Here is a 25,670-nt window from a genome sequence, read left to right on the forward strand (position 1 = left end):
GCTTGTCATAATATTCAATAGCATTGATCACTGTCCTTAAGTTGTCTCTTATTTGTCTGTCTGGCAAAAAGCCTGCTTGTTCCTCCTCTATGACTTCCGAGAGCCACCCCTTCAATCTCTCCGCCAATATCTTCGCAAAAATTTTATAGTCATTGTTGAGTAGCGATATAGGTCTATAATTTTTCACATTAGTCAGGTCTTGGCCCTCTTTTGGGATCAATGATATATTCGCTTCACTCCAAGTTTCTGGAATCCTTTGATCCCTTAAAACCCCATTCATCACCTCTTTTAGGAATGGTGCCAGTTCATTAGCCATTGTCTTATAGAATTTAGCCGTAAGTCCATCTGGCCCTGGCGCCTTTCCTAGATTTGCAGATTGTATTGCCTTACTTATTTCCTCGTCAGTTACTTCACTATTCAACTTATTTCTCCAAGCTTCCGAGATTTCTGGAAGTTTGGTTTTCTCCAAATATGACGCTATTGATTCTTTGTTTACTTCTTTTTTATTATACAGCTTAGCGTAAAATTTATAAAAGGCTCTACTAATGGTAGCCTGCTCCAAATACGTTTTGTTATCTTCGCAAATTTTATTTATTATCTTCTTTTCCCTTTTCTTCTTCAATTGCCATGCCAGGTACTTCCCAGGTTTATTAGCACCCTCAAACGCTTTTTGATTCAGTCTTTTGAGATTCCACTCCAATTCTTTATTGCTCATTGCTGTTAGCTGTTCTTGAAGTATTTTAATTTCCTGGTATACCTTCTTTTTCCCTGGTCTCTTTTTTAGCTGTATTTCTTTGGCTTTTATTTTCTCCTCAATCTCTTGTCTTTTCTCCTCTTTCTTCTTTCTTGCTCTACCATTTAAGTCCATTAGTATGCCCCTTACAACCGCCTTGTAAGCATCCCAAACTTTATTGGTTGGTACTTCTTTATTCACGTTGTATTGTATAAAAAACTTTGTCTCTCTTCTCAGTATTTCCATATTCTCTCTTTCCTGTAACAAGTCCTCATTTATTCTCCATGCTTTCCTTTTTCTCTTTTTTCCAAATTTCCACATAATTGGGTTGTGATCTGAGCCTACCATAGGCATTATTTCTACCTCCTTAGTCCATAATGCTAAGTCTTTTGAGGCCCAGATCATATCAATTCTTGATAATGTAGAATGCCTTGCAGAATAAAAAGTAAACTGTCTGCTTTTAGGATGTTCTCTCCTCCATACATCTTCAAGAGTCTCTTGTTGAATCAACTCAAAAAAAAGCTTTGGTAATAGTCCTCTTTTCTTTTGTGCCGTTGTAGTCTTTTTGTCTAGTTCCAAGTCTGTCACTCCATTGAAGTCTCCAGCAAGAATTATCTGGTCATATGCAAGATCGTCTAAATGCTTCCTTAAATCCTCAAAGAAGCTTTCTTTTGCACCGTTAGGTGCATAAAGTCCGACTACCAACACTCTCTTTAAATTCCAAATACATTCCACTGCTACAAATCTAGCTTCCACATCTCTCATAACAAATTTTGGCTGTAGCTCCTCTTTTATGTACAACACCACTCCTCTTTTTTTCTTGTTGGAGGCCGCTACATATTCTTTGCCCAGTTTTCCAGATTTTAAATATTTTACATCCTGCTTTCTGATATGGGTCTCTTGCAAACAAACAATGTCACATTTTTGTTTTAGTAGCCAGTGAAAAGTATTTTTCCTCTTATTCGGTGAGTTTAGTCCATTTACATTCCAAGATAATACTTTACACTCCATACTCATGATCTTGTTGGTAAGTCTTTTTCATTGTCCTTAATAAATCGCTCCATCTCTCGCTCAGATCTGATGCGTTTTTTGGCCCCTCCAAACTCAAAGGACACTCCTTCCGGTAACTCCCATCTGTACCTGATTTTCATGTCCTTCAAAATCTGAATTAGCACTTTATATTTTTTCCGGTCCAGTAACACTGATCTGGGCAGTTCCTTCATTATAATAATCGTCTTGCCATCAATCTCCAATGGATCTTGAAACTGTTTTGTCACAATCCTCTCTTTCATATTTCGTGTTGTAAACTGCACAATCACATCTCTTGGTAGTTTCCTCTGGGTTGCTATTCTCGAATTCACACGGTATGCCACATCTAGGATAGCCACAACTTCCTCCTCCTCCTTCCCCAGGTACTCAGCCAACACCTCAGTCATCTGTTCTTGCGCTGACTTTCCTTCCACTTCTGGCAAGCCACGAAAACGTAGCTGCTTCTCCATATGTTTAGTTTCTGCAACTGACATTCTCCCCTTCACCAATCTCATCTCTGTTTGTTGCGTGTCTGCTAAATTCTCCATCGCGTCTTCTACTGTTTTAACTCTCTGCTGCGTTCCTTGTAATTCACTTCGTATTGTTTCCATACCTTTTTTCACTTCTGACAGCTCCGATTTTACTGTCTGTGTAACCTCTTTAACCTCTTTTATCAGCTCCAATTTCGTGTCCTTAAGTTCTTTAATCATATCTAAAAGTTTTTTGTCCAGGTTTTTATCCAGGTTTTCTATTGCCGATTGCCACTCTTTTTTTGACATCGTGGGGCTTGCTTTAGCTCGCTCCCACGAATCCGCTCTCTTCCTTAACTCCGTGGCGTAAAATTTAACGTTTTTCTATTTTAAATGTCCCGGTCTTCTTATAGAAATTAAATTTTAAAGAGTCCAAAATGTCGGGCGTCTTTTCTCTATGGTTTCTCTATGATTTTGTAATCCAAGATGGCCTACTTCCTCTTCCGCTGAAGCCGCGACCCTTCCCCTTTCAAAAATGGCGATTCCCTACTTCCTGCCCTCCAGCAAGGGCCGCTTCTCTCCAGCCACTCTATTGTTATTACGCACTTCCTGTCTCCCGTCTTCCCACAGCAGATCTCGCGATGGTGTCTTTTTCTCACAGCTCCAAGGCCACAGGTATTCAAAACAATAGTCCCATTTCTTTAATAACTTCTTTAAACTTAGTCTCTTTTTAAATTCAATTCCTGCCGAGTCTTCCCCTCCTTTTCACTAGTCTGTTGCAGTTTAAAAATCTACTTTTTTTCCTCTCTGTTTTTATCAATCTGTCCCGTCTCAGAAGATAATGATCTTTACCTTCTCTTCACTTTTCTCGGGTTGTAATCGCTGTTTCGATTTTAAGTTCTCCTCTCAGCTTCTTCCCCCAATCGATGCTTGGGTATGTAGGTCTTATGCCAGCCGAATTGGCCCCAAAACTGCCGCAGAGATTATAGCCGACCCGTCGCAAGGTGGGACCTCAAGGATCGGGGGGAGACTCGTTGTGTAGAGCCCCCCCTCGTCCGAGATCTAGCTCACCCTAGGGTCTTGAGCGTTCTTTGCCTGCTCCCCGCCTGAGAGCAGTCGGCCGCGGGCTATTTTCACCCCGCCGGCCGGTTAAAACGGCAGTCCGGTCAGCTCCGCAAGTGGAGCTGCGTTAGACCTCCATGGATCCCAAACAGGAAGTCCTGTGCCCCCTTAAAGTTTGAGCTCCTCTTTCATATATATGAATGCTTCAGAGGGTACCTCAGCTTTCTTATGTCCCAGCCCTCCTGAGCTTTTTCAGTGCAGTAAACCAACTCCTTTTCTTTGGGCTGGAAACAAGCAAGATCATCATTTGACCTCTGAAGCATCAAAGAAAGAGGAAGCTGACTGGTGGAATTGCCTGGGGTGGTAAGAAACCTCCACTCCATCCTCCTAGAAAGTCTGAAATTATATTTTAGAAAGATTATAACATTGTCACATATGGGGCTTTATGGTTAGTACAGCAATTCTACATTTGAGTTGTGCTTTCTCAATATGACATAAACAAAACTGTGCAACCTGTGACTTACTAACAGTGAAATCCTAAACAGAGTTACTCCAGTCTAAGCCCGTTGATTTCAGTTGATTTTCAGTCTAAGCCCATTGATTTCTATGGACTTAGACTGGAGTAACTCTATTTAGGATTTCACTGCAAGTCAGAGCCAAGCTACAAGTGACTTTTTTCACGCATAGAACACTCGATCGTTTTCGCAAGTTTTCCTGGGAACTGAAGTCCCAGTGTCCTTCCCCTCTCTGTTAGAATCGCTGCCTGAAGAGCCAGAGAAAGCCGGCTACCGCAGCAGCTTTTGCAAATCCAGAGCAGCTTCCCGGGGGCAAGACGACCAGGGAGAAAGTTGCAGTTGCCCACCCCCAAAGATCATTGAGAACAGGCTTGTGACTGGAGGAACAATTTGCAAACAATTTGGTCTTTGGGCCAATCTCTCATTCCTACTGGGAATGGATGGGCCAAAAGTCTTTGACTGACCTTGGCAGATGTCCAGTTATCCAGCTCTTGATGCCCTGCAGGGAACCAAACCACCATCAACAGACCCGCCCATAGCGACAGCTACTCGTGACCACCTCAGCAGTGGCTGCTTGTGCCTGTTCCATCAGAGGCTCAGGCAGCCAGCTTTTAGAGATGGCTCCCACCCACCTCACATGGCCACATCTTGATTGCCATCAGGGGGCTCTGGTGAGGACGGCAGAGATTCTGGGGTCTCATCTTGAACTTCTGTCCAAGGTCCCAGAATTTCTAAGACTGCCCCTGCTTTTGAAGAGATGGGCTTTTACCACAAAAAAATTAAAACACCAAAAAAATTAACTACGTGCTAAACATAAAATGTAGTTAATGTCAGATTGCCTCTCGTGTCCACTTTAAATATGCAATATTTAAAACATCCAAGAAATATATACATCTTAGAAGCCATCATGTGTGACTGAGGACAGCTCTGAGATTTCAATGTTGCCCTGAAAATAATCCCTCAAACCTGATTTTCAGACCCAAAGTCCAAGGACTGACAACCTAAGCACATCTCTCAAGGATCCTTCCCTGTGAGGAACATCACACATTTGTCAGCATGTTTAACTGTCCAGTAGGTTTACTACTAAGCCCCAATTGCTCACCTATGACTCCTCAATCTCTTAAGAAGAGAAAAGTTAAGAAGAATTGTATGCTTCTCACTAAAAAAGGATGATTGAAAGGAAATGCCATGGCAGTTTCTTCAGCTGTGGAAGAGGTTTAATTGAATAATTTATCTTTAGTCCCTTCCACACCTCAGAGCTAATCTGGTCTGCATTGCAAAAGAATTGGCTGGGTAGTTTAAGTCAATACATGATATTCCACATCTCCTACACCTTTTCTTTATACCTCTTTTGGCGACCTTTCCCTCACTTTCCATTTCACAGTAGTATTGCCAACTATCTGGAGAGAAAAAAAAATCATCTTGTCCCTTAAATAGAGGCTTAATGGGATGTTAGTTAAAAGGTGATGTTATTTACCTCCATACCATGAAAATAGGGTTGCTAACTCTAGGTTGGGAAATACCTGGAGATTTTGGGAGGGGAAGCCTGGGGGGGAGATCAGCTGTAATACTAGGAAATCTCCAGGTCCTATTTCCACACATTAAATGGATAGGAGGACATTTTACTCCAGGCCTGTTGGCACCTATTTCACAGTCATTTGCTTGTTCTGCTCTCTTCTTTCAACCATCTTACTTCTGGGGCTCCTACCCCTTGACAAATAATTTCCCTGCATCCTGAAACTGCTTCCCAACCATTTGCCAGCCCCTGCAAAGCTACTCTTCTTCACAGGGCCCCTGCATGGTTTTAATTACAACTTCCCTTCTCTCACTGAAGTTGGACTAAAAATATTCTGACACTTTGTACCCTAAGCAGCCAGATTGTTCATGGGCGTTCCACACCATTGCCTCAGCTCAGCTCAGCTTCACCACCATAAATGCAATAACTAATTATCGTAGCAAACTGAGCCAGCCTTATGCAGATGTGCTAGGTAGCAAAATGGAGGCAAAAACTGGGGTAATGAATGGTAGACAGCTCTTTGGTAAGTAGGAAAACATCAAGTGGGGGTCAAAGCAACACCCTGCCTCCTTCTGAACCTCCCAAAATGGCATAAATGCTGCCCTCATAGAAGTTGGCAGCAGAGAACAGTATGCCAACAAGGTTATCATATCGCTTCAGCCTGAACCCTACATGGGGAGGATAAGTGCCCTCCAGTCACAATTACTTTTAAAAGGACTTTCCTTTTTGCAGCTTGAGGGATTGCTGGGTGGAGAGAACTGAGTTATTGCTGTACATATTGCATCCTATCAGGGATCTCCCCCCCCCCGCCCTCCACATAGGATGTAATCCACACAGTGAAAGTGTCACATAGATCTCCAGTGATATAGTACAGATAGCATACTGAAGTACAAGGAAATCCAGATTATTTAAAGGAGAATCAGAATAGAATAGTGTCATTAGAATTAAACTTGTATGAATGGGAAAAAGGGCTTACTGTACATTTCTCCAACCTACCAAACAAACACGGAAATAGAATTTTAACATTGACATGGCAATTGTCAGTGGATACTGACTGATTTTAGGAGCACAATTCTGTGACCCCCCCCCCACCCATGTACCCAGGACCTAGGCTCTGGATAGCAATGGTTCTTTTGCAATATGAGTGAAAATAATATCGTAAACCAGGAGTCATAATAACATTACAATGGAACAGCTGAACTCCACGATGTAAAAATTATACTAAGCCGTTTTTTTTTGTTTTGTTTTTCCTATATTGATTTATTTCTTTTGCTTCCTTTTTTGTTCCTTCCAAGTTGTATTTGGGATTCATCTTGGGAATGAAGTAATAATAATAATAATAACATTCGATTTATATAACGCCCTTCAGGACAACTTAATGCCCACTCAGAGCGGTTTACAAAGTGTTATTATTACCCCACAACAATCACCCTGTGAGGTGGGTGGGGCTAAGAGAGCTCAAGAGAACTGTGGCTCGCCCAAGGTCACCCAGCTGGCTTTGTGGAGGAGTGGGGAATCAAACCCGGCTCTCCAGATTAGAGTCCCGTGCTCTTAACCACTACACCAAACTGGCTCTGTTTAATCTTATTAAAGTGTTAAATTAATTAAATTAATCTTATTAATTTATTAAAGTGTTTAGTTTTTTATTTGTTCAACATATCAAGCCACTTGTACTGATCTATTTACTAACTGATGTCCTATTTACTAGTTATGTATTCTATGATCTCCGATGCAAATTAATTTTTTAAAAAGAGTATTTTCTGAGAGTTGTGCCACACATCTTGGAATTTACTCAGAGATGATCGAGTACTATTCTCTGCCTCTGTTTTCTTTACAGGAGGTCAGTTTTGAGAATCACTAATTAATTATCTCTAATACTTCTAATTCATGTAGCTTAAAGGAAGTAGGCTTTCATTCTCCTAGAAAACGGTGGCGTGTTATACAGAATAGTTGTGATGGAAGCTCTACCTGATCCATGATACTGTGTGAAAATTAAATTTCTCTTCTTTCAAAGGAGCACTTTCCAATAAGGTAGGAAGAATATATTATCAAGGATGGCACAAATTTTCCGGGAGGGAAGCTAGAAAGGGTGACAGCTGTGGATGACATTCACTTTTTAAAATCAGTCTCCTAAGATGAGTTTTCAGACATTGAAGAAAGTTAGCTCATGAGTAAGTTATTTCATTGTGAAAATGTTTTAAAGTGAAGGAGTAGAAACAGACCCCATTAGCCACACTGAATTTGTCCCCTGTGCCACTGTCACTGTACAAAAGGCTGTGGGAGAACTGGCTGCTCTGTCTAGGCCACAAAGCTTTGCAATGTTTACAGCATATTCCGTCATCGTCTCTGAAACTGAAGGGCTGGTCCTTGTTGGTGACAGGATATGAAGAGCCTCTCATTTGCTAACAGAGAGCGGGGGAAAGGCTTTAAGCTTTAAAGGAGAAGCCTTTCCATGGCTACTGTAACATGCTTTTTTCTCTGCTATGATCAACTTAGAGGTTGGTGAGGTGTAGGATAAGAAGAATCCTGCAATTTCTACCCCACTGTCTGCGTCCCTGCTGCAGGTCATTATGAGGCAGACAGGCCTCAAAAGTGAGCCACTCTAGCAGATTGGGAAGGTCTGTTGAAAGTCAGGTCTCTGTACCAAAGAACTAGAAGGGGGAGATTTAGGAGCCTGCCACATAGACTGATTTTATGGCAGTAATGTCCTAGGGAACGTTAATTATCTGATGCAAGGGAATAGCGAAGATTCAAACATTGTTACAGGCTTTACTTTGGATTAAATATCTATTGTGGATGGGTGCAGAAACTCAGATTGCTAAATTCACTGCAGATCATTGTGCCAGAAGAAGAGGGTGCAAGAGACATACAAATATATACCTACATATAATTTTTTAAGCACATTTGTATTTGGCATGGTTCTTTTTTGGGGATGGAATGTTAACATTTTAGGCTTAAAAAAGTACAATAAGAATTGAAGTTAAAAGTGTATCCAATAAGGCCACATGGCAAGTTCATCAAAGTGCAGGTCTTAATCAAGGAGAACACCCAAAGCGTCCTGTGGGAAAGGCATGGGAGTGGGCAGTCCACTCTTAAAGGTCCATGTCAGTGGTGCCAGACGAGGTCTTCAATGGAACAGAGTCAAAACCATCAGATGTTCTCTGAAAAGAACATAAAAGGCAGTGTGAATGGGAGGAAAGATTCAGGGTCTTCTATCTGACCTCAGGTCTAATTTAAACATGGCACTAGCAAGGCAAAGAGCTTCCCTGTGTGACTTTGCATAGGCTCCTTGTCTCATTTATATAGTGCTGCAACCTAAGCTATGTAGCTATGCCTGCTTAATTAGCAGGTCAGCACAATACCCAAAGGGGCTATAGATCTCTGGCATGCAAGTTAAGTACAGGTAACTGCTTTGCACAGTTTGCAGGACAGCTTCTGAAGACCCTGCAGGGACAGCAGGGACGTTCTTTTCCTCACCAATGTCATGTTTAAAATTAGCCTTAATTGGCATCTAATCAGGTTATGCTGTATCTATGTATTTAATAACAAAGCAAAGACGCAGAAACTTGGATTCTCTTTCCTCCATACATGGGCATTGCAGAAGCTTGCCGCTTCTTGCATTAGGCATTTCAATTTGCACATTTCCAATGCTTTTCAATGAACCCAAAGTACTTAGTGTGAGAGAAAGTGAGCTCTCTAGTAGTGAGAGGAAGTGAGCTCCGCAGTACCCAGGGCAAAGGTATAGGATCCAAGCCACTGTGCACAGTAGTTCCCAGATTGCTTTGCAACAACTACCATCATGCCTCCATCCACTAGCTGCCCACAGACCCACTTTTTTGAATGTGCTGCAATCCTGGGAGGGTATTCAACAGCAGCTGAACATCTGCAACATCAACTCATACCAACAGAATACTTTTGACAGTTGTTTGCAAAGGTGGGGGAGCTGCTCAAAAATAGCCAGCAACAGAGTAAAATGTTGGTAAAAACTCATGGGCCTTCAGCTCCTTTTGGATGGTCCTGCTGGATCTTAGTGCATTCAAAAAAAGGCTACTGCTGGGGCTAGGAAAGGATTGTCACGAAGTCCATAGGAAGTCATCCTTCATTCTGCACTCCACAAGGATTACATCTGCACTGCAGTGATGATGATAACTGGTGGGTAGGATATTGGAGCCATCTCACTAGTGGCACCGAGCAGCCAGTTCTAAAAGATATATAAAATAATACATCCAGTGGAATTTCCATAACTCCTAGAGTGAGGGCCCAGTGCTGGGCTGCTATTCTGGTTCTGTGAAGCAAGTTTATCCGGAGCATCCACACGATGTTGTCCCCTAATCATGCACTTTCCAATTTTCTCCTTCTCTTTGCTGTGATCTATCCAAACCAGTTTTGGTACAATCTTTTAATAAAGATCACAGTCAAAGTATATTTCCATGCTGTGTGGATGGGAAGATATACATTTTGAAGGTCCTGCCATTTTTCTGGCCTCAGTCCCCCGCAGCCACCATTCCCCGCCCTCCCCCCGATGCCACTGGAAGGCTTTTTAAAAAGTTGGTAATTGACATATTGCTACAGCTTAATGCTACAGTGGTATGAAAAGAGCCCCCAAGGCCCTCCAGTAATATATGGGGTGGGGGTGGGGGCGTGACTGGGGAGAGATTGGGCAAGGGAAAGGACAAGAATCCAGTAGCAGCTATAAGACTAACAACATTTGTGGTAGGCTATGAACTTTCATAAGTCACAGCTCACTTCTTCAGATCTGATTCTTCAAGTCAACAATAGGAATGTCAAATTTATCTTTGATGTGCAAGGAAGAGGAGAAAACCTACTCATACCCTACCATGTTCGGGCCTCCTAGGATCCCCAGGGCAGGCCCATTGCCCAATTAAATTGAACTTCCCGGCTGACCAGTCGGGGCCAGCCAGGGAGGGTGGGGCTGGGCACCAGACCTGGGGTGCACAGCTTCCTCTCAGATCCGGTGGTCAGGCTTTTAAAGGGACGCCTTCCCTGCCCCACTCCTCTCATGCTCTGTGGGCAAAATGACATTCAGGTCAACAATAGGAATGTCAAATTTATCTGTGATGTGCAAGGAAGAGGAGAAAACCTACTCACACAGAGTAAACTCTTATAATTTATTCTGTGCATGAAATTTGAATCCACAGGGCCAAATTTCCATGGCTCTGCCTTGGTTTTCCCCTGCTACACCCTTTCAGAGAATCAGTGAGCTTTGATGCTTGGTAATGAAGGTGAGAAAAAGGCTAGCAGGTAGTTCATTATTCTAAAGTATACAATAAAACAGTCCCTTGTTCCAGAGATGAGCCAAGCTCAAGGAGTTTTCTGTGTTAGATTATGATCCTGAATTTGCAGATGTAATTAATATCCATTAGCATGTGTCCAACGTACATTCAGTTTCCTTGCCTTCTCCTTCAAAAAGGAAGTCAATATTGTTGCAAAGAGTGCGGCAATAAAAGCAACAAGCAAATCACACAGTTTGGTTATGCACCAGAATTAGGCCTCCTGAAGGCATCATGAGCCCACACTGTCATCCCATTGAGTATCAGTCTGTGAAATGCTGTCATGGCTGATTTGTACATTATAAAGTCTACACGGTGGACACACAAACTGTTGACTAGGCATGGTCTGGGAAATGCATGTTGGGAACTTACTTGCCAGGTGCATGTCGACCCAATCAGATCAGGACCATGGCATACAGGGAAAGGGGGCTTAAGCCTTGTACACACATGCCACTTTCCTGACCTGAAGGCCTTGGGAAGCTGCTATTTGCCCTGATGGGAAACCCCACATGCAGCCCTCAGTATATGTAAGTTACCCTGATGGGGCAAACAGCAGCTCCTCTGGCTACTTCAGGTCAGGAAAATTGTGTGGGCAGGAAGCTTAAGCCCCGCCCCCTCTCCCTTCATGAGACAATCCTGATTTAAATTCACTTCCCATGCGTCTGCCCTCTGGGCTTTGTAACATGAGACTTGGTTCTGTCACCCAGCTTATTTGTTTTCAGATAAGACAATACCATTTACAGTTGGTGTCTATCTACCTGGAAGACTCCTCCTTTTAGTTTATTGAGCACAGCCCTACTCACAGAGTCCTGCCAAGCCTGACTGTAGCTAAGAGCAGCCTACAGGAAAACAAATAGCCACATTAGAAAAGGAGAAGAAAAAAACCAACTATTAACTAGAATAACAGTCACAGCAACTGGGAACACAGCAGCATGTGCAGGTGAACATTGGGGCTGGGGAACGCTCACAGGTGTAGGTGAGGCTGAGGCTGTCATTGTAGGAATGCTTTTAAAATCAAGACCAGCCTGTAGCGAGTGTCCTTCTGTATGCTCTTCTACACCTGGGTTCATTTTATTTGATGTGTTCTTGGAGCGGGGGGTCCTTTTCATTTTGGCTTCTCATCTCTGTTAAATAGTAGAGTCCAGTAGCACCTTTAAGACTAACCAACTTTATTGTAGCATAAGCTTTTGAGAACCACAGCTCTCTTCATCAGAACCACAGAGCTGTGGTTCTCTAGCTCATGCTACAATAAAGTTGGTTAGTCTTAAAGGTGCTACTGGACTCTATTATTTTGCAACAACTGTTGTTGTTGGTGGTGTGTGCGCGTGAGAAGAATGAGGCTCCTGTTCACTTTCTCCCTTAGCTATAATGTTGAGGTTCACACACACCACAGCCTGTACCAGTTGAGATAATTTTTTATAAACAGCCCTGAGTTAATTTATTTTAAAAATTCACTACTAGAGAAAGATGCATGTCAGCCTTGGATGTAAGTTGCCTGTTAGGTGATTTAATAATGTGTCCACTCAGATACTGCTTTGAAAGTTAAACAAGATATCTTAGACATCTGTCAAGTTACATCAGTGTTGAGGTCAAGCCCAACAAGATCTCAGTCACTTCCTTTTGGCCCTTATAAAAGGTGGCTCTTGCAGGCATCTTACCTTTGTAGTGAAAGCCTTTATTTTGCCAAAGAGAGAATTCTTGCTTGTGAATATCAGGTCATCCTCTGCATCCTCTCCCTCCATAATGGCACAACTGTCAGCAGCTGGCAGCTCACTGTCTTTGGCACTGGAATTCATCACCAGCTTGGAATATTTATACTCTAGCCTTTGAGGATGATAGACAGACAAACAGAGGGTAGATCCAGTAGTGCCAAATATTACTAGGAAAATCTAGAAACGTGATGTCTACTCTAGTCCTTGATGAAGCAGAGGTTATTCTTAACCTCTTATTTAATATTTGCTATTGATTCACATTACCTTATTTTCACAATGAGAAGTGACAGAGAACATTTTCTCCCAGAGGCTTCCAGCCAGTGTTAGCTTGTCCCTGCCTCTCTGGAACACCTCTACCCCCATTCTCCCCTATTCCGGCTTCTGAGACAGAAGCAGCTGAAACACATGATAGCCCTATGACCACTCTATCTTGGGTTAACAGGTAGAGAATGGACAAAGCCAGTCTTTCATCCACTCCCAAAGCCCTGAATTACTAGACCCGAAGAACTCAACTTACAAAGGTATACTGAGTGAAAAACAAAAGGTTTTGTCATTCCATAGAGGAATGACAAAGAAACAAAACCCTAACACACCTAGCTAAAACTTTCCGCTCACATTCCACTTATGTTAGTCCTTAGATCCAAGCACATGCCATCCCAGCATGGACATATCCCTACTAAACTGATGTTCAGCACTCTTTGCATGCTCCACAGAAAATGGGCAGGAACTTCTTTTGTTCTAGGATTTTAAAGGAGTTGGTAGTGCCCAAACCTCCAGTAGGAATGGGGAGAAAGAGTCACCTTGCTGGGTACCTGGCATTTCCCTCTTGTGGGAGGAATAGTCAATCAATGGTGATTAGTAGGGAGGTGCAATTCAGGTTAGGTATTTGGTAAAATTACCAAATTTTACCCGATTTGGTAAAATTTGCTATTGCCAAACTTAAATCTGTATTACCAAATGAATTTAGTAATATTTGGTAAAGTTCAGTGAAAATAGGGAAGCGCGGCAGCGCTTTTCCTTGCTGTTCCTTTGCTAAGGAACTTAAAAGAAACACTGCTTCCTGTGTTTTTTACCAGATGGGAGAAGAGGGGAGGGGGACTGAGGCAGAAGGAGGAAAGGTGAGGGGGAGTGTGCGTGTCCAATCCTTGCAGCAGCTCTTCTTCTCTAGCCAATGGGATTTTCAAGAAGGACACTGCCTTTCTTAAACTGCCCAGTGAGGGGTAAAATTAGGAGGCTTGCCTCAGTCAGACTCCATTTTGTTTTAGCCAGGAGATTGAGATCCAAGCTACAAGTGATGAATGACACTTGCCTGGCAAGTGAACAGACTCACGTGTATTCCTCCCTGTTCACTTGCCATTCACTTGCGCTCCACTTGTAGCTTGGCTCTGAGAGACACTGCCTGCTTGCTGCTGGCTGTTGACTCTCTCTCCTGGCCTGCTTTGGACTGCGACTAGATCCTGCTGCCCAGTGAGTGGAGTGGATTCCTGGCTGCTGCCTGGTTTGAGAATCGTACACTTACTGGTTTTTTCAAATCTTTTGCGGGGAAGGGGGTTGGCCTGGTATCTTGGAGGGATAGGGATTGGGGGGGAAGGGGGAAAAGTTTCTTTTTTAGTTTGCATTTTAAAAACTGCTTTTTTGCTGTGTGTGGGGAGGAGCCTTTGCTTGGGTTTTTGTGTAGGCGGGCTTTGATTTCTGGCTTTTAAAGGTAGTTATATTTACTGTTCATTTTGCTGCTTATTCTTCTGGGGGACTGTTTTATCCTGTTGCTGGGATTTATTGACAGAAGTCTGGTTGGTGTTTTTTGCTGGGTTCTGTTTTTGTTGGTATAGAAGTTTGGTTTGATCAGGTGTTCAAGTGTTGTTGGTCTTCTTTGGTGGGGGGCGGGGGTTGTTGGGATGCTTGGTTCAGTTTGTTAACTTAACCTTGTGGTATCTGAGCATACTTTCTGAGTATCCTGAGACAGCTGTGAAGTGTTTAAAAGTTTTAAAGATAGGTTAGTTTTAGGTTTTCTCCATAGGGAATAATGGAGATTGGAGGTGGCTGGGGGCACCTTCTTTGAAAGGCCATAAAATGGCCCCTGCAAATTTGGCGAAATTTGATCCAAAAATGACCCCCCTCCCCCAGCCATCATTAATTTCTGAATTGAGTTTCCTATAGGAAATAATGGCTGAATTTTACTGAATTTGCTCTATATTACTGAACCAAACTGGAGAATGAATTTGGTATTCACTGAATTCCAATTTTTTTTCCAGTTTAGTATTACAAAACCAAACCAACAGATTTTTTTTCCTGTGCACACCCCTAGTGACTATTTTTGGAGAAGGTGGCGTGTTTTTGCTCCTTCCCGGACACAGAACTTTGTTCTATTACACAGGTGGCTGTTTCCTAGCAAGGATACCACCAGCTCCTGTTAAGTGTCTCTGAAGAGCTTACTCAATACAGAAAAGTACCACTTAGGGAAAATATGTAAAAATAAGGTAGGAAATCATAGGAGTCTAAGGGACTTAACAGTAAAATTTTCAGCTTAATTGTAGAAATTACAACAAACAAGGAGTGACATTTTTCTGATGCAAGGGCTTTCCGCACAGCGTTTTTGTGTCAGTTCTGGCTCCGTACTGCTTTGGTTTATCCTCTGTCTTTTACACATTCTCTTGAGCCAGCAGTTCTCATCTAGCATTTTTTCCATTTCTTTTCTGGCTCTTTTGGGCGCACTTCCACCCCAATTTTTTTCTAGCAATCAAATCTAAGGCATGTTTGTTCGCTTGTAACGTTTCCTGCACTTTTGCTGGTTCCTCCTACTTCCTACCTACTTCCTGCTGACTTAACCATGACTGTGGAACAACCCAACTCTGTGTTCTCTTTCCGCCACCTTGGTAATGGGGGATTTTCAAGTATTTGCTCACCAAATAGAGATATATCTATATATCATTATAATTTATATTTATTTTATTTTACTTTATTTTTATGCCTCCTTTCTCCCCAACAGGGATCAAAAGCAGCATACATCATTTTCCTCTCCTTCATTCTATTCTCACTACAGCCCTGTGAAGTAGGTCTGGCTGAGAGTGGGACTGGCCCAAGGTCACCCAGCAAGCTTCATGGCAGAGCAGAGATTTGAACCTGGGTCTCTCGGTCTTAGTCCAGCACACTAACCACTACACGACACTGGCTTTCTGAGGCACAGGAGCAATAACTTCTCGTCCCATGTACTTGCAATAGCTGGCACCTTCTTTTTCTGTCCCCTTCTCCATTTTCTTTGCCATGGCCATTTGCTTCTTTGCACTTTCAGAAGGCACAGGAGCACTCGTTGCTCTTTCCAGTCACTCATCCATCATTCTTTGCCTTTGTATTTGGCTATCTTCTTGATACTCAGAGCCCGCTTTTACTATTTTTATTTTTCATGGAAATTTGATTTTTAATGGTCTGAGGGGGGTTTGTTTTCAATTTCTATTCTGGTGACGACTGTTGCAGAGCCCATTGGGCCCTTTAATTGTTCTCAGCCTGCTGGAGACTTTTATATGAGTAAACATTAAGTACTAGCCAAAAGCAATTGACTAGATGTGTGAGCAATTGAATCCTTTCCATTTGCTTGATGTTTGTTGACAGGAAAACTTTTTAAAACTAATTTGCAGTCCCAAATGTCCAAATATTGGGGTGAATGTTTGAGTGAAGGGCATTTCCCCACATTTTTCCATAGGGACAATATGGCGATTCTCACATGCCTTGTCCCTCTTCCAGAGGTATATAAATATAGTGCAGGAGTATTGAAAAACAAAAAAAAGGGGGATTGACACTGTGACACCGTTGATGATGACAACACCCTTGCTCAAAAATCCTGGTTTTTTAAAGGCACATCTGTAAGAAAATTAATCAATGTGGCAACTGGAAAAATGTGGATGGAGGGAAGATATGCACAACCCCTATGCTCATTGTAATTCTGATGGCTAGTGGATCAACTGCTAAGCACGAATAAGTCACATATGTGGAAAACCCCTAGGAAAGAGTTACTCCTTGGTTTGGACATTTAAGTAAGGCTTTCATCTGCTATGATATTCAAGGTTATCGCTCAGTTTAAAAAGGGAAATATGACATCATATCCCTTTCCTCAGTAGGATACGAATATGATGCAGCTATGAATAAGTACAAGGAACAGGCAGGAGAAGGAGGAGCTGCTACTCACTTCTGATTTTTCTTCCAGAAATAGCAAGTCAAGACAGTCAGGAGGACAGCAGCACAGGTCCCAGCTGAGATGCCCACTTTGAGCCAGAAGTCCATGGTCTTGCAGATGCTGACCTTTTGCTCTGGGAGGGGAATGCCACCTGCACACAGCTTTGGCTCCCGCCACACATACGTGGTTCTCTGTAGGAGGAAAAATAGAGGGGTCTTCCTTCCAATCAGACAGCACAGTTTAGGAGTAGGATTAGTACCATTTAATTTAAAAAATAACACCTGAAATAGATGTACTCCAGCAAAGAAGGGGAAACAGGATGAATGAAAAAATCTCTTAATAGACTGCCTTGAGGTAACAAGTCCTCTACAAATAATTGTTCCTTTCAGTTTGGTCTCTCTCTACAAGCACATTCATGTGTTGACAACAGGGGCGAAGTAGCAGTCACTGGCTCATTTTAACAGCAATGTATTTAAAATATGTAGGTTTTGGAGAGAAAAAAGAAACTCACAAGAATGACTCTGAGTCCCTACCTGAATTCCTCCAACACAGGCACTGATGATGGCATGGTAATCATCTGTAGAACAGAGAGGACAGCCTTCAAGTGTCTCCCACAGGAAGTGGAAAGTGCACCCATCACAGGTTCCTTCAGCACACTTGCTGTAAGGAAGTTATAAGAAGTCACTTTAAATGAAATGAGACCCATGGGCCTATTATCAACATGTCTCAAAACCTAGCTACTGATGATATCATGCCAAATCTCATATAGTTCCTGACCAATGCTGTTGAGACATGACCACTTAGAAGTAACCTTAAATCCAAATGTTCCAAGAGGCTCCATCTTCAGAGCATTTAACCACTTTCTGTTTCCAGTATATCTTTGTCTCTTAAAGGGGTAAGGAAGTTGTGAAAGGACATGATATTTGAATGTGGAGAAACTGATATGCTATAGCTAGCCTTGAAAATAAATATGCTAGTTTTTTTAAAAAATTAAGAGTTTTAACTGGGAGTCTTAGTAGGAGAAGAATAGGACTCATGATAGTCTAAATGAGATTTCAAAAGAAGGGGAAATTTCTTTACTGGTGAACACAGAATCTCTGAGAACAATCACAAGCACTACCAAAAGGTGCATACAGAAATACTAAAAAACAGGAGTGGAGCTGCTGTGAAAATGCACTTGTAGTATTTTGATCAGACATACAATCCAATTTAGGATCCTGCTCAACAGAAATTAGTTCTGCCCATTTACAGCAACAGTTGACTGTACACAGCCAGGCTGGCTAGCAACCAGGATGTCACCTGGAACCACCGCCTCTTCCTTAGAGCAGTTTTTCAACTTTACAAAACTTTAGGGATTTCCATAAAATGTAAAGTGAACTTTTAAGTGACTAACACTGTAATCCTATGCAATATTATGACAGTCTAAATCCATCAGTTTCAATGGGCTTAGACTGGATGACATTTGTTTGTTTGTTTGTTTGTTTATTTGCAGTCTGCCTTTCTCACTAATACTCAAGGCAAATTACATACTATGAGATTAGTACAATCAATATCAAGGGCATTTCAATAAACAATGCCATAGGGTATATAAATGCAAATTTACGAAGACATAACATTAGCAAAAAATCTAATACAGAGTTGAAGAAACGCTGAAACAGAGAAAAAGTAATTCTGACATTAAACAATATAGAACTACCCAGGAGGATTATATTTAAAGCAACAGATAGTACAGTGGCCCCCCAAAAAAACCCAGAAAAATTTGGGTGAAAAGGTTCCTCCCCTGGAGTTTTTATCAGTTTGTCTGATGGAAAAATTAGGAATTTGAGTAAGTGCTGAAGAAAAAAATCCTAACCAAAATGAATGAAATGCTCTTAAAGATAAAGTTTTACTCATTCAAAATGTATAATATGAACTCTGAGAACTTTTCCCCATTTTTCCAATGGAAATTTTGGGGAACACTGAAAAAACATCCTAGGATTTTTTTCCCCTTTTGAAATAAGTGAAATGATTTTTAAGACAAGTTTATCCTCACTCATTGCGTAGCATTCATTTTTTCCATTTGAAATGAGTGAAATGTGCTGATAGCATATGGTATAGCAGTTTGCTGGTATCTCTGATTTTAGTACTGGGTTGGGCATATTTGCAGTTTTTCTTATAGAAAACTAAGGCATTTATACTTTTAAATTCCCTAAATACACCAATTAACATAATTTTTATGCTGTTATAAATGACACATTTTATGTCATTAAGCAGCAAAATAGGTTTAGATTTGACAGGAACATAAATATTGTATATATTTCAATTTCCACACAAATTTATGTTTCCTTCTCAGAAAAAAAGGTTTTCCCCCATGGCTTCAAAATTTCTCGAAATTTTGATCTCTGTGCTGGAGTAGCACATCACAGGATTGCACTATAAATGTACAAGCAATTCTTTAAACAATAAAAAGTCCCACAGCTTCCCTGAAGCAGAGAAGAGGAATAAAATTGAAGTCTAAACCAGTGATGGAATTTGAAACAACAATATCTGTCGTTTGCAATAAGAGGAGAGGAAGAGGGAAAGATGGACAGCTCACAGCAGAAAAAAAAATTCAACTCCTTGTAAGTATGCCAGGCAACTCTCAAGAGACTTCAGTTCATGAGTAAAAGTTCTTTATTGATAAGATGCCAGTATCATATACTTATGCCATCCTTGCTAGGACTGGCGGCTACAGACAAGTATCAAGTTCCCCAAGGCTACTCCTAATTCCCCCCCCCCTTCTCCTAACAGTCCTCTAACACTGTAGACAGGAAAACAGGCTGTGTGATTCATGGACTGCTCAAGGTCAAGCAGGCTCCCCCAAGAGACTACAACAGAACAAACATCTCCTGTTCCCAGTTTCCCACTCCGAGGGTGAAATTGACTAGCCTCCTCTACTTAGCTAGGAAGTGAAATTGATGAGGGTCGGTTAATTTCAGTTGTATCATCTCTCTGCAAAAAGCATGAAAAAGGAACTTCCCCTTCCATGATTTCAAATCAGTGATTCATCAATCCTGTGCTGCACTTAACATTAAAAAAAAAGAGGAAAGAGAGGATGAGAACGGAGATGGAAAGGAGGACAGAAGGAGTGGCAGGATAGATAAGAGTAGCCAATCACAATGAAGTGGGCCAGCAGGGAATGGGAGAGGGAGGAGACAGTGGAACACCCAAAAACAGAATAAATAGTGTGCAGGGGAAACAGCAGACCAGGCCACAACGCAGATTTTTTTTAAAAAAATCATGGCATAAGCGCTCCCAGGAAAGCTGGGGGAAAGCCACATAGTGGGCAGAGTGACTACTCATGGCGGCAAATCTGGTGCAGATGGTCAGAAAAAAAACCACTGCAGTATGGGAACTGAACCAGCTAAACAGACCTGTGCAGACTTGGCTTTTGTTTCAGTTTCTAGACTGCTTCAGCTTGGGGCAGCTTGCAATTTTTAAAGGGTGCAGGTCATATGGAGACAAACATTTGAAGAAATTTTGAACTCACTTTGGCACAGACAGAGTTCCAGGAGACTTCAGGGGATTGCATCTTACTCTGATGGCAGTGGATCGCCCAACATTACAAGTCTGGGTCACATCATTGGATCTGCAGGTTAAGCAAACATGATATGTAATGACAAAATCTCGGCTACAGTTTGACAAAGCATACTAGCTTGCAGTGCTATGTCTCCTATAGAGATGCAATTGCAGAATTCACCCTATAACTTAGAGAAAGAGTGGGCAGAACATTGCTTGTGATCTAATCAGTCAATCCCTTGTTTTATGACTCTCTTTCACATTCCCTTCCTTCTGAAAGGATTCTACAAAATTGATCTGTTGGCTAAGTAGGGGCATGGCAGGGCCGTTTGCAATCTCTCTGTTGGCAAGCTATGTCCTGTGTTCATTTTCTCTCTTCTGAGCACTGTACATGCAAAGCTAATTCCACCAAGCAGTCCTTCTCTGCTTGCCTTCATCCCGATCTGGAACTGAGCCACACCGTATTTCACTTGCTACCTCTTTCCTAGCTGTTCTGTAAGAGCCAAGCTACAAGTGACGCCTTACACAGGTTGGACACTTGTCAGCTTCCCTCAAGTTTTGATGGGAAATGTAGGCGTCCTGGTTTTACAGCTTGGCTCTCCATTACAGCTGCAAGACCAAGATGCCTACATTTCCCATCAAAACTTGAGGGAAGCTGACAAGTGTCCAACCTGTGTAAGGCGTCACTTGTAGTTTGGCTCTAACTTAACAGCAGCAACAACAAAACAGCTCAAGGAAGGTCAGGGTTGCTCCTGCTTTGAACACCCTACAATGTTGCCGTAAGTCGGCTGAAAGTTGATGGGGGGGAACACATAAATAAGTGTATGTGTTTGTAGGGAGGAAAACTGTGAAAAAAGAATATGTATCTTTGAAGATAAACTAGAAGAAAATGAATGGAAGCTGCCATTCTCTGGACATTTGTGTGCTTCCTTCTTGTTGAAGTTGTGTGCGTTGAGAGTAGCCAACTTTTAAACTGGTCTCTCTAGCTGTTCTTTTAACATCAATTGATATGCAAGCAATTACCAGGTGATACTGTTTAATTTCATGCAATAATTGTTGAAGAAAGCAATGTCTTGTGTACAAGGAAGAAGAGAAAACGATCATGCAGAGAGCAGCAAGTTCTAGCTAGATAAGACTGTAGGAGAAGTAACTTCTTTCTAAAGGGGTTTTCCTTGTCTGTCTGCAGAATGCTATTCTTAGGCTTTTCTTGTAGCACACTGCATACTCTCTGGGTTAGCAAGGCAACTAATTTATTTTCTTGTCTTTGTCCAGTTTGTTAGTTTCACAAATAAAGCATTTTGCGACTCTTTAATCTGTTCAGTATCCTGAATGCTGCTTGGGCACTCTGCCCACAATAAGCTTCAACTTCTAGTTTTCACTCATTAAAGAGGCAGGACATTTTTCCCCCTGCCCAGCTGGCAACCTTTAGTAGATGTATGCTTGCCAACATCCAGGTGAGGCCTGGAGATATCCAAGAATTACTACTGATCTCCACACTATAGAGATCAGTTCCCCTAGAGAAAATGGCAGCTTTTGAGGGTTGGCTGAATGGCATTATGCGCTGCTGAGATCCCTCCCTTCCCCAAAGTCTTCCCTACTCAGGCTCTGCCCTCAAATCTCCAGGAATTTCCCAACTGGAATTGGCAAGGGGATGGAAAATTGTGGAAAAAAGACTAACAGTGCAATCCTATGGAGAGTTACTCCAGTCTAAGCACATTGACTTCAATGGGCTTAGACCAAGTAGTTCACCATAGGGTTGCACTGTAAGTGTGTATCATGATCTTCTGGGCAAAATAAGAAAGAAAATAAGGAGTGGAGTATCAAAGTCATAATGTCCAGTGACTTTCGAGGCCATGTCCTGTTGTAAATCATGGCACTTCCAAAACACCGTTCTCTTGTTATCTTTGCCTAAGTTGCAATTATTACAAGGCCATAAAAGTGCAATTGAGGGCAAAAGGCAGGGAAGCAGCCAAGGCTCATCCCATGATTATATTCAAAAGAATAGATTTGAAAAGTTCCCCATATTGTGGATGACTGTTGACAGACCTGCGTGTTCCACAGTAAAATGGGTAAAGCCTGCCTTTACCTACGCTTAGCAGCCTTGCAGCTTACCTAAAAAAGAATATCACATCTGATAAGCCCACATTCTCCGCAGGGAAGTACTCAGCAGGGGAAGTGATATTGTCCAGGGTGGACTCTGTAGTTACTCCTGGAAGTGAGAAACAAGCCAGTGAGGAGGAGGATGCATAGAAATAAGTTATGGCCTGTTCCCCAGCCTACTTATACCCCCTTCCCCAACCCTGGACCAACAAAATGAAACAATTCCCCAATATTGAAACAATGGCACTGGCTTCTTATTTACTAAAATCAAAAAGAGTCCAGTAGCACCTTTAAGACTAAGTCTTAAAGGTGCTACTGGACTCTTTTTGATTTTGCTACTACAGACTAACACGGCTAACTCTTCTTATTTACTGACTCTGGGCCAAGTTCAAGGGGCTGGTTTTAGCTATGCTGAAGTAGTTTAGGACTGTGGCATCTTACTGAGCAACTACTCCTGCACAGTGCTGCCAGGACCTCCTACCAGCAACACACACTTCCCACCACCACTTCTTTGGATAGTGGGAGAAAATGAAGGAGAATCACCAATCTCGCACAAGGTATGATGTCACGTCAGGGGAAAACCCGGAAGTGAAATCTCATCTATCTAGGAATCACCAGAAACTGTACAGTTTCCAGCAATTTCTAGAGTGATGCAACATCACTTCTAGGTTTTCCCCAGAAGCAGTGTCATGCTACACGAGCCAGTGGCACACCCCTTCATGTCCCCATCGCCCCATTTCCCACTGAGTGCGACCTATCTGCTGACAATGCTTCTACATGAGCCCCTCCACTTCTTAAGGCCAGCTAATGAGTTTCTTCAAGTTCAATTTCACAGCAGGGCTGCTAACTCCAGCCTGGGAAATTCCTGGAGATTTTGGAGGGGGAAATTTGGGGAGAGATTTCACTTAGAATACGTAGTATACCACAGAGTCCCTCCTCCAAAGCTGCCAGTTTCTTCAAAGAAACTGCTCTGTTGTCTGGAAATCAGTTGTCATTCCAGAACTCCAAGTCCCACCTGGAGGCTGCAGCCTTATTTCACCAAGAGGCCACAATACCCTTACCACACAGCAAGGCTTTCTCAGTGGTGACTGCAAAGATATGGACCTTTTTTCAGTTTGAGAAATACCTTAGCCCATTTGTTAAATCTTTTTTTGGGGGGGGGGGGAATCTGAAAGCTTAAAATTTATGGATAGCCTCTTAATTGGTATTGCTTGGAAACTGATTGCCTTTTCTAAATAACCGCAGCTGTGATCATATTTTATAATAGTTTACTATTTAATGTTATGTCATTGTAGTTTTGTTATTTATGTTCTTTTTTACTTTGTATGCTGCTTTGGAACTTCTTGAAAATGGCCTATAAATTTTAGCAAACCATATAAATAAATACTTGGCAAAAGAGGCTCCCTCCATAGAAAAGAATTCCACCTCTAACGTCTTATGATAACTTTTAGGATACACTCTGCTTTTATTAATTTATTTTATTTATTTACAAAATTTGTATGCCACTTTTCTACCCACTGAGGACAACCATGCTGGCTAACAGTTACAACAAAGCATTATACAAACATATCATTAAAAACCATTCATAATACTCATTGATTTCTTTACAAATTCAAAACAGGATCAGAGCAGCAGATAAAATCTGATGCAGGCATAGTTACAAGATAATACATGATCTGCCAGCAGCTTTACAGTTACTAACTTTTAAAATAAAAAAAGTATTCAAGGCCTGGGGGTTAGGGCCACGAAGTGCCTAAAGAAAAAAAAGTCCCTTTCCTTTAACTGAAGCTTCAAAAGATGTTATTTACTTCCATGCCATGAAGTTATAGCTGTCCATTTCTACACAATGAGCCTCTATTAAAAGGACAGGACACTTATCTTCCAAGCTGTGGCAATCCTAATAGGTTGGAGCCAGCCATTTCAAGCAAGTCCAGGAGCAGAGTCAAGAACAATAGTTGTTTATTCTTCTTGATGTACCCCTAAATAAACAACAGCTGAAGGCAAAAAAGCTAGTATCACACTTGCTCTTCCGGCAGCCAGGCCCAAACCAGAAAAATCCAGCCAAAGTAGGGTACCAAATGATCATTCTTTTGGATTAAGTACACACATGTCTAGAAGGTTTGACTCTAGGTTGGCTCAGTGACTTCAATCAGCACACCCCACACTCCAGAAAAGCCTCTGTCTAGAAGCAGCTTCAGGCTTCTTTTCAAACAACATGAAAACTCCCTGCTTCTCTCACCTACAAATCGGTCTGCTAGGCTCACTGGCTGTGAAGACACTATCGTTTTGTAACCCATCATGTCGGAGGGAACAATGACAGATTGGCATACATAGGAGGTAATTGATTTGGAGAACCCTGCCTCCTTGCCCAGAATCCGGATGTCTGTGACGTTGTCTGCGCAGGTAGCCATCTTTCTTCCCTTCAGAAGACAAAAGGGAGAGTCAGATCTGATAGAAGCCCCTCTTTTCACATTACTGTCCTTATTTTAAAGACTCACAGCATCAGCCTCAATCTCCTCAACAAACGAGAGGGAGGCACCTGCATCTCAACAGCTGAAATGCCCTTTAGGTGTGAACCCTTCTAGGATGCTAACAATTTCAACAGAAGCTTCAAGAAATCACTTCATATGTTTGTTCTAGAAGATTGTGGTGAGGCCTAATTCAAATATAGGCATGTACTTAAGAAACCCCAAGTGTCTGATTAGCTTTCAGATAATTTAATTCCTGACAAGAGGTACACCTCAGCTACATTTTAGGTTCATTTTGAGTATTGTACACAAGTGATACTATTAGAGAAAACAAAGTAGCACTTACCTGTAACTGTTCATCAAGTCTCTTCTGTGCAGGCACACACAGGACTGCGCAGGCACAGGCCAGCCATGGTGAAAGCTTTCAAGCTTTAGAGCCCTACAAGGAGGCATCTCCTCCTCTCTGTGCATGCACAGCAATTTCCCACCCGATCATGCACACCTAGAGGAGAGCTACACCACCCTTTCCTTCAGTTATCCTGAGCTGTTGGAGTCCTATTTTATGCCAATTGATAGAACTCTCAGCAGGGCAGGACTTGATGAATAAGTTACACATAAGCGCAACCTTGTTTTCATTGTTGTCTTTTCTTGTGCAGTCCCACATGGGAGAATAGCAAGTTACTTACTGTGGAGGTGGGTCAGTCTGTCAATTCAATAATGAGTGTAGGACTGCTGTTCCCACAGCTGATTCTTATCTGGAATTGGTATCCATGCCAAAGGTGTCAACTGAGGATTACTTTGCTGTTTGGCAAATCTCACGCGGTGGGACACCTCAGAGGAAGGCTTTTGACAAGACTGGCACTCTGGTCAAATGTGCCTTGACTGCCATGAGGCACGCAATACTGGCTTGTTTATATGAAAATCTTATAGCAGCTACTATCTATCTAGAAAGTGACTAGACAGACATCAGGTGCCCCTTATGAGGTCTTGCGTAACAAACAAGCAAGACTTTGTTTTGCAGAAGCTTTTTATTCTCTAAATAAAATAATAAAGCTCTATGGACATCCGA

At 42.0% G+C, this 25,670-nt stretch overlaps 1 protein-coding gene across 1 annotated transcript in view; it reads right to left on the reverse strand.

The window, feature by feature from the left end:
- Window positions 1-7,560: 7,560 nt before the first annotated feature.
- ELAPOR1 (endosome-lysosome associated apoptosis and autophagy regulator 1) overlaps window positions 7,561-25,670 on the reverse strand; it is a 91,424-nt gene continuing 73,314 nt past the window's right edge. Inside the window, exons 16-22 of the mRNA XM_054981898.1 lie at window positions 24,373-24,553; window positions 22,146-22,242; window positions 20,005-20,103; window positions 17,030-17,156; window positions 16,509-16,687; window positions 12,275-12,440; window positions 7,561-8,486 (exon numbers count right to left, since the gene is read on the reverse strand). Coding sequence (XP_054837873.1) covers window positions 8,418-8,486; window positions 12,275-12,440; window positions 16,509-16,687; window positions 17,030-17,156; window positions 20,005-20,103; window positions 22,146-22,242; window positions 24,373-24,553 — 918 coding nt within the window. The 3' untranslated portion in view covers window positions 7,561-8,417. The remainder of the gene's footprint in view (window positions 8,487-12,274; window positions 12,441-16,508; window positions 16,688-17,029; window positions 17,157-20,004; window positions 20,104-22,145; window positions 22,243-24,372; window positions 24,554-25,670) is intronic.

Source organism: Eublepharis macularius, chromosome 5, assembly GCF_028583425.1.
Source record: "Eublepharis macularius isolate TG4126 chromosome 5, MPM_Emac_v1.0, whole genome shotgun sequence".
Taxonomy (NCBI): Eukaryota; Metazoa; Chordata; class Lepidosauria; order Squamata; family Eublepharidae; genus Eublepharis; species Eublepharis macularius.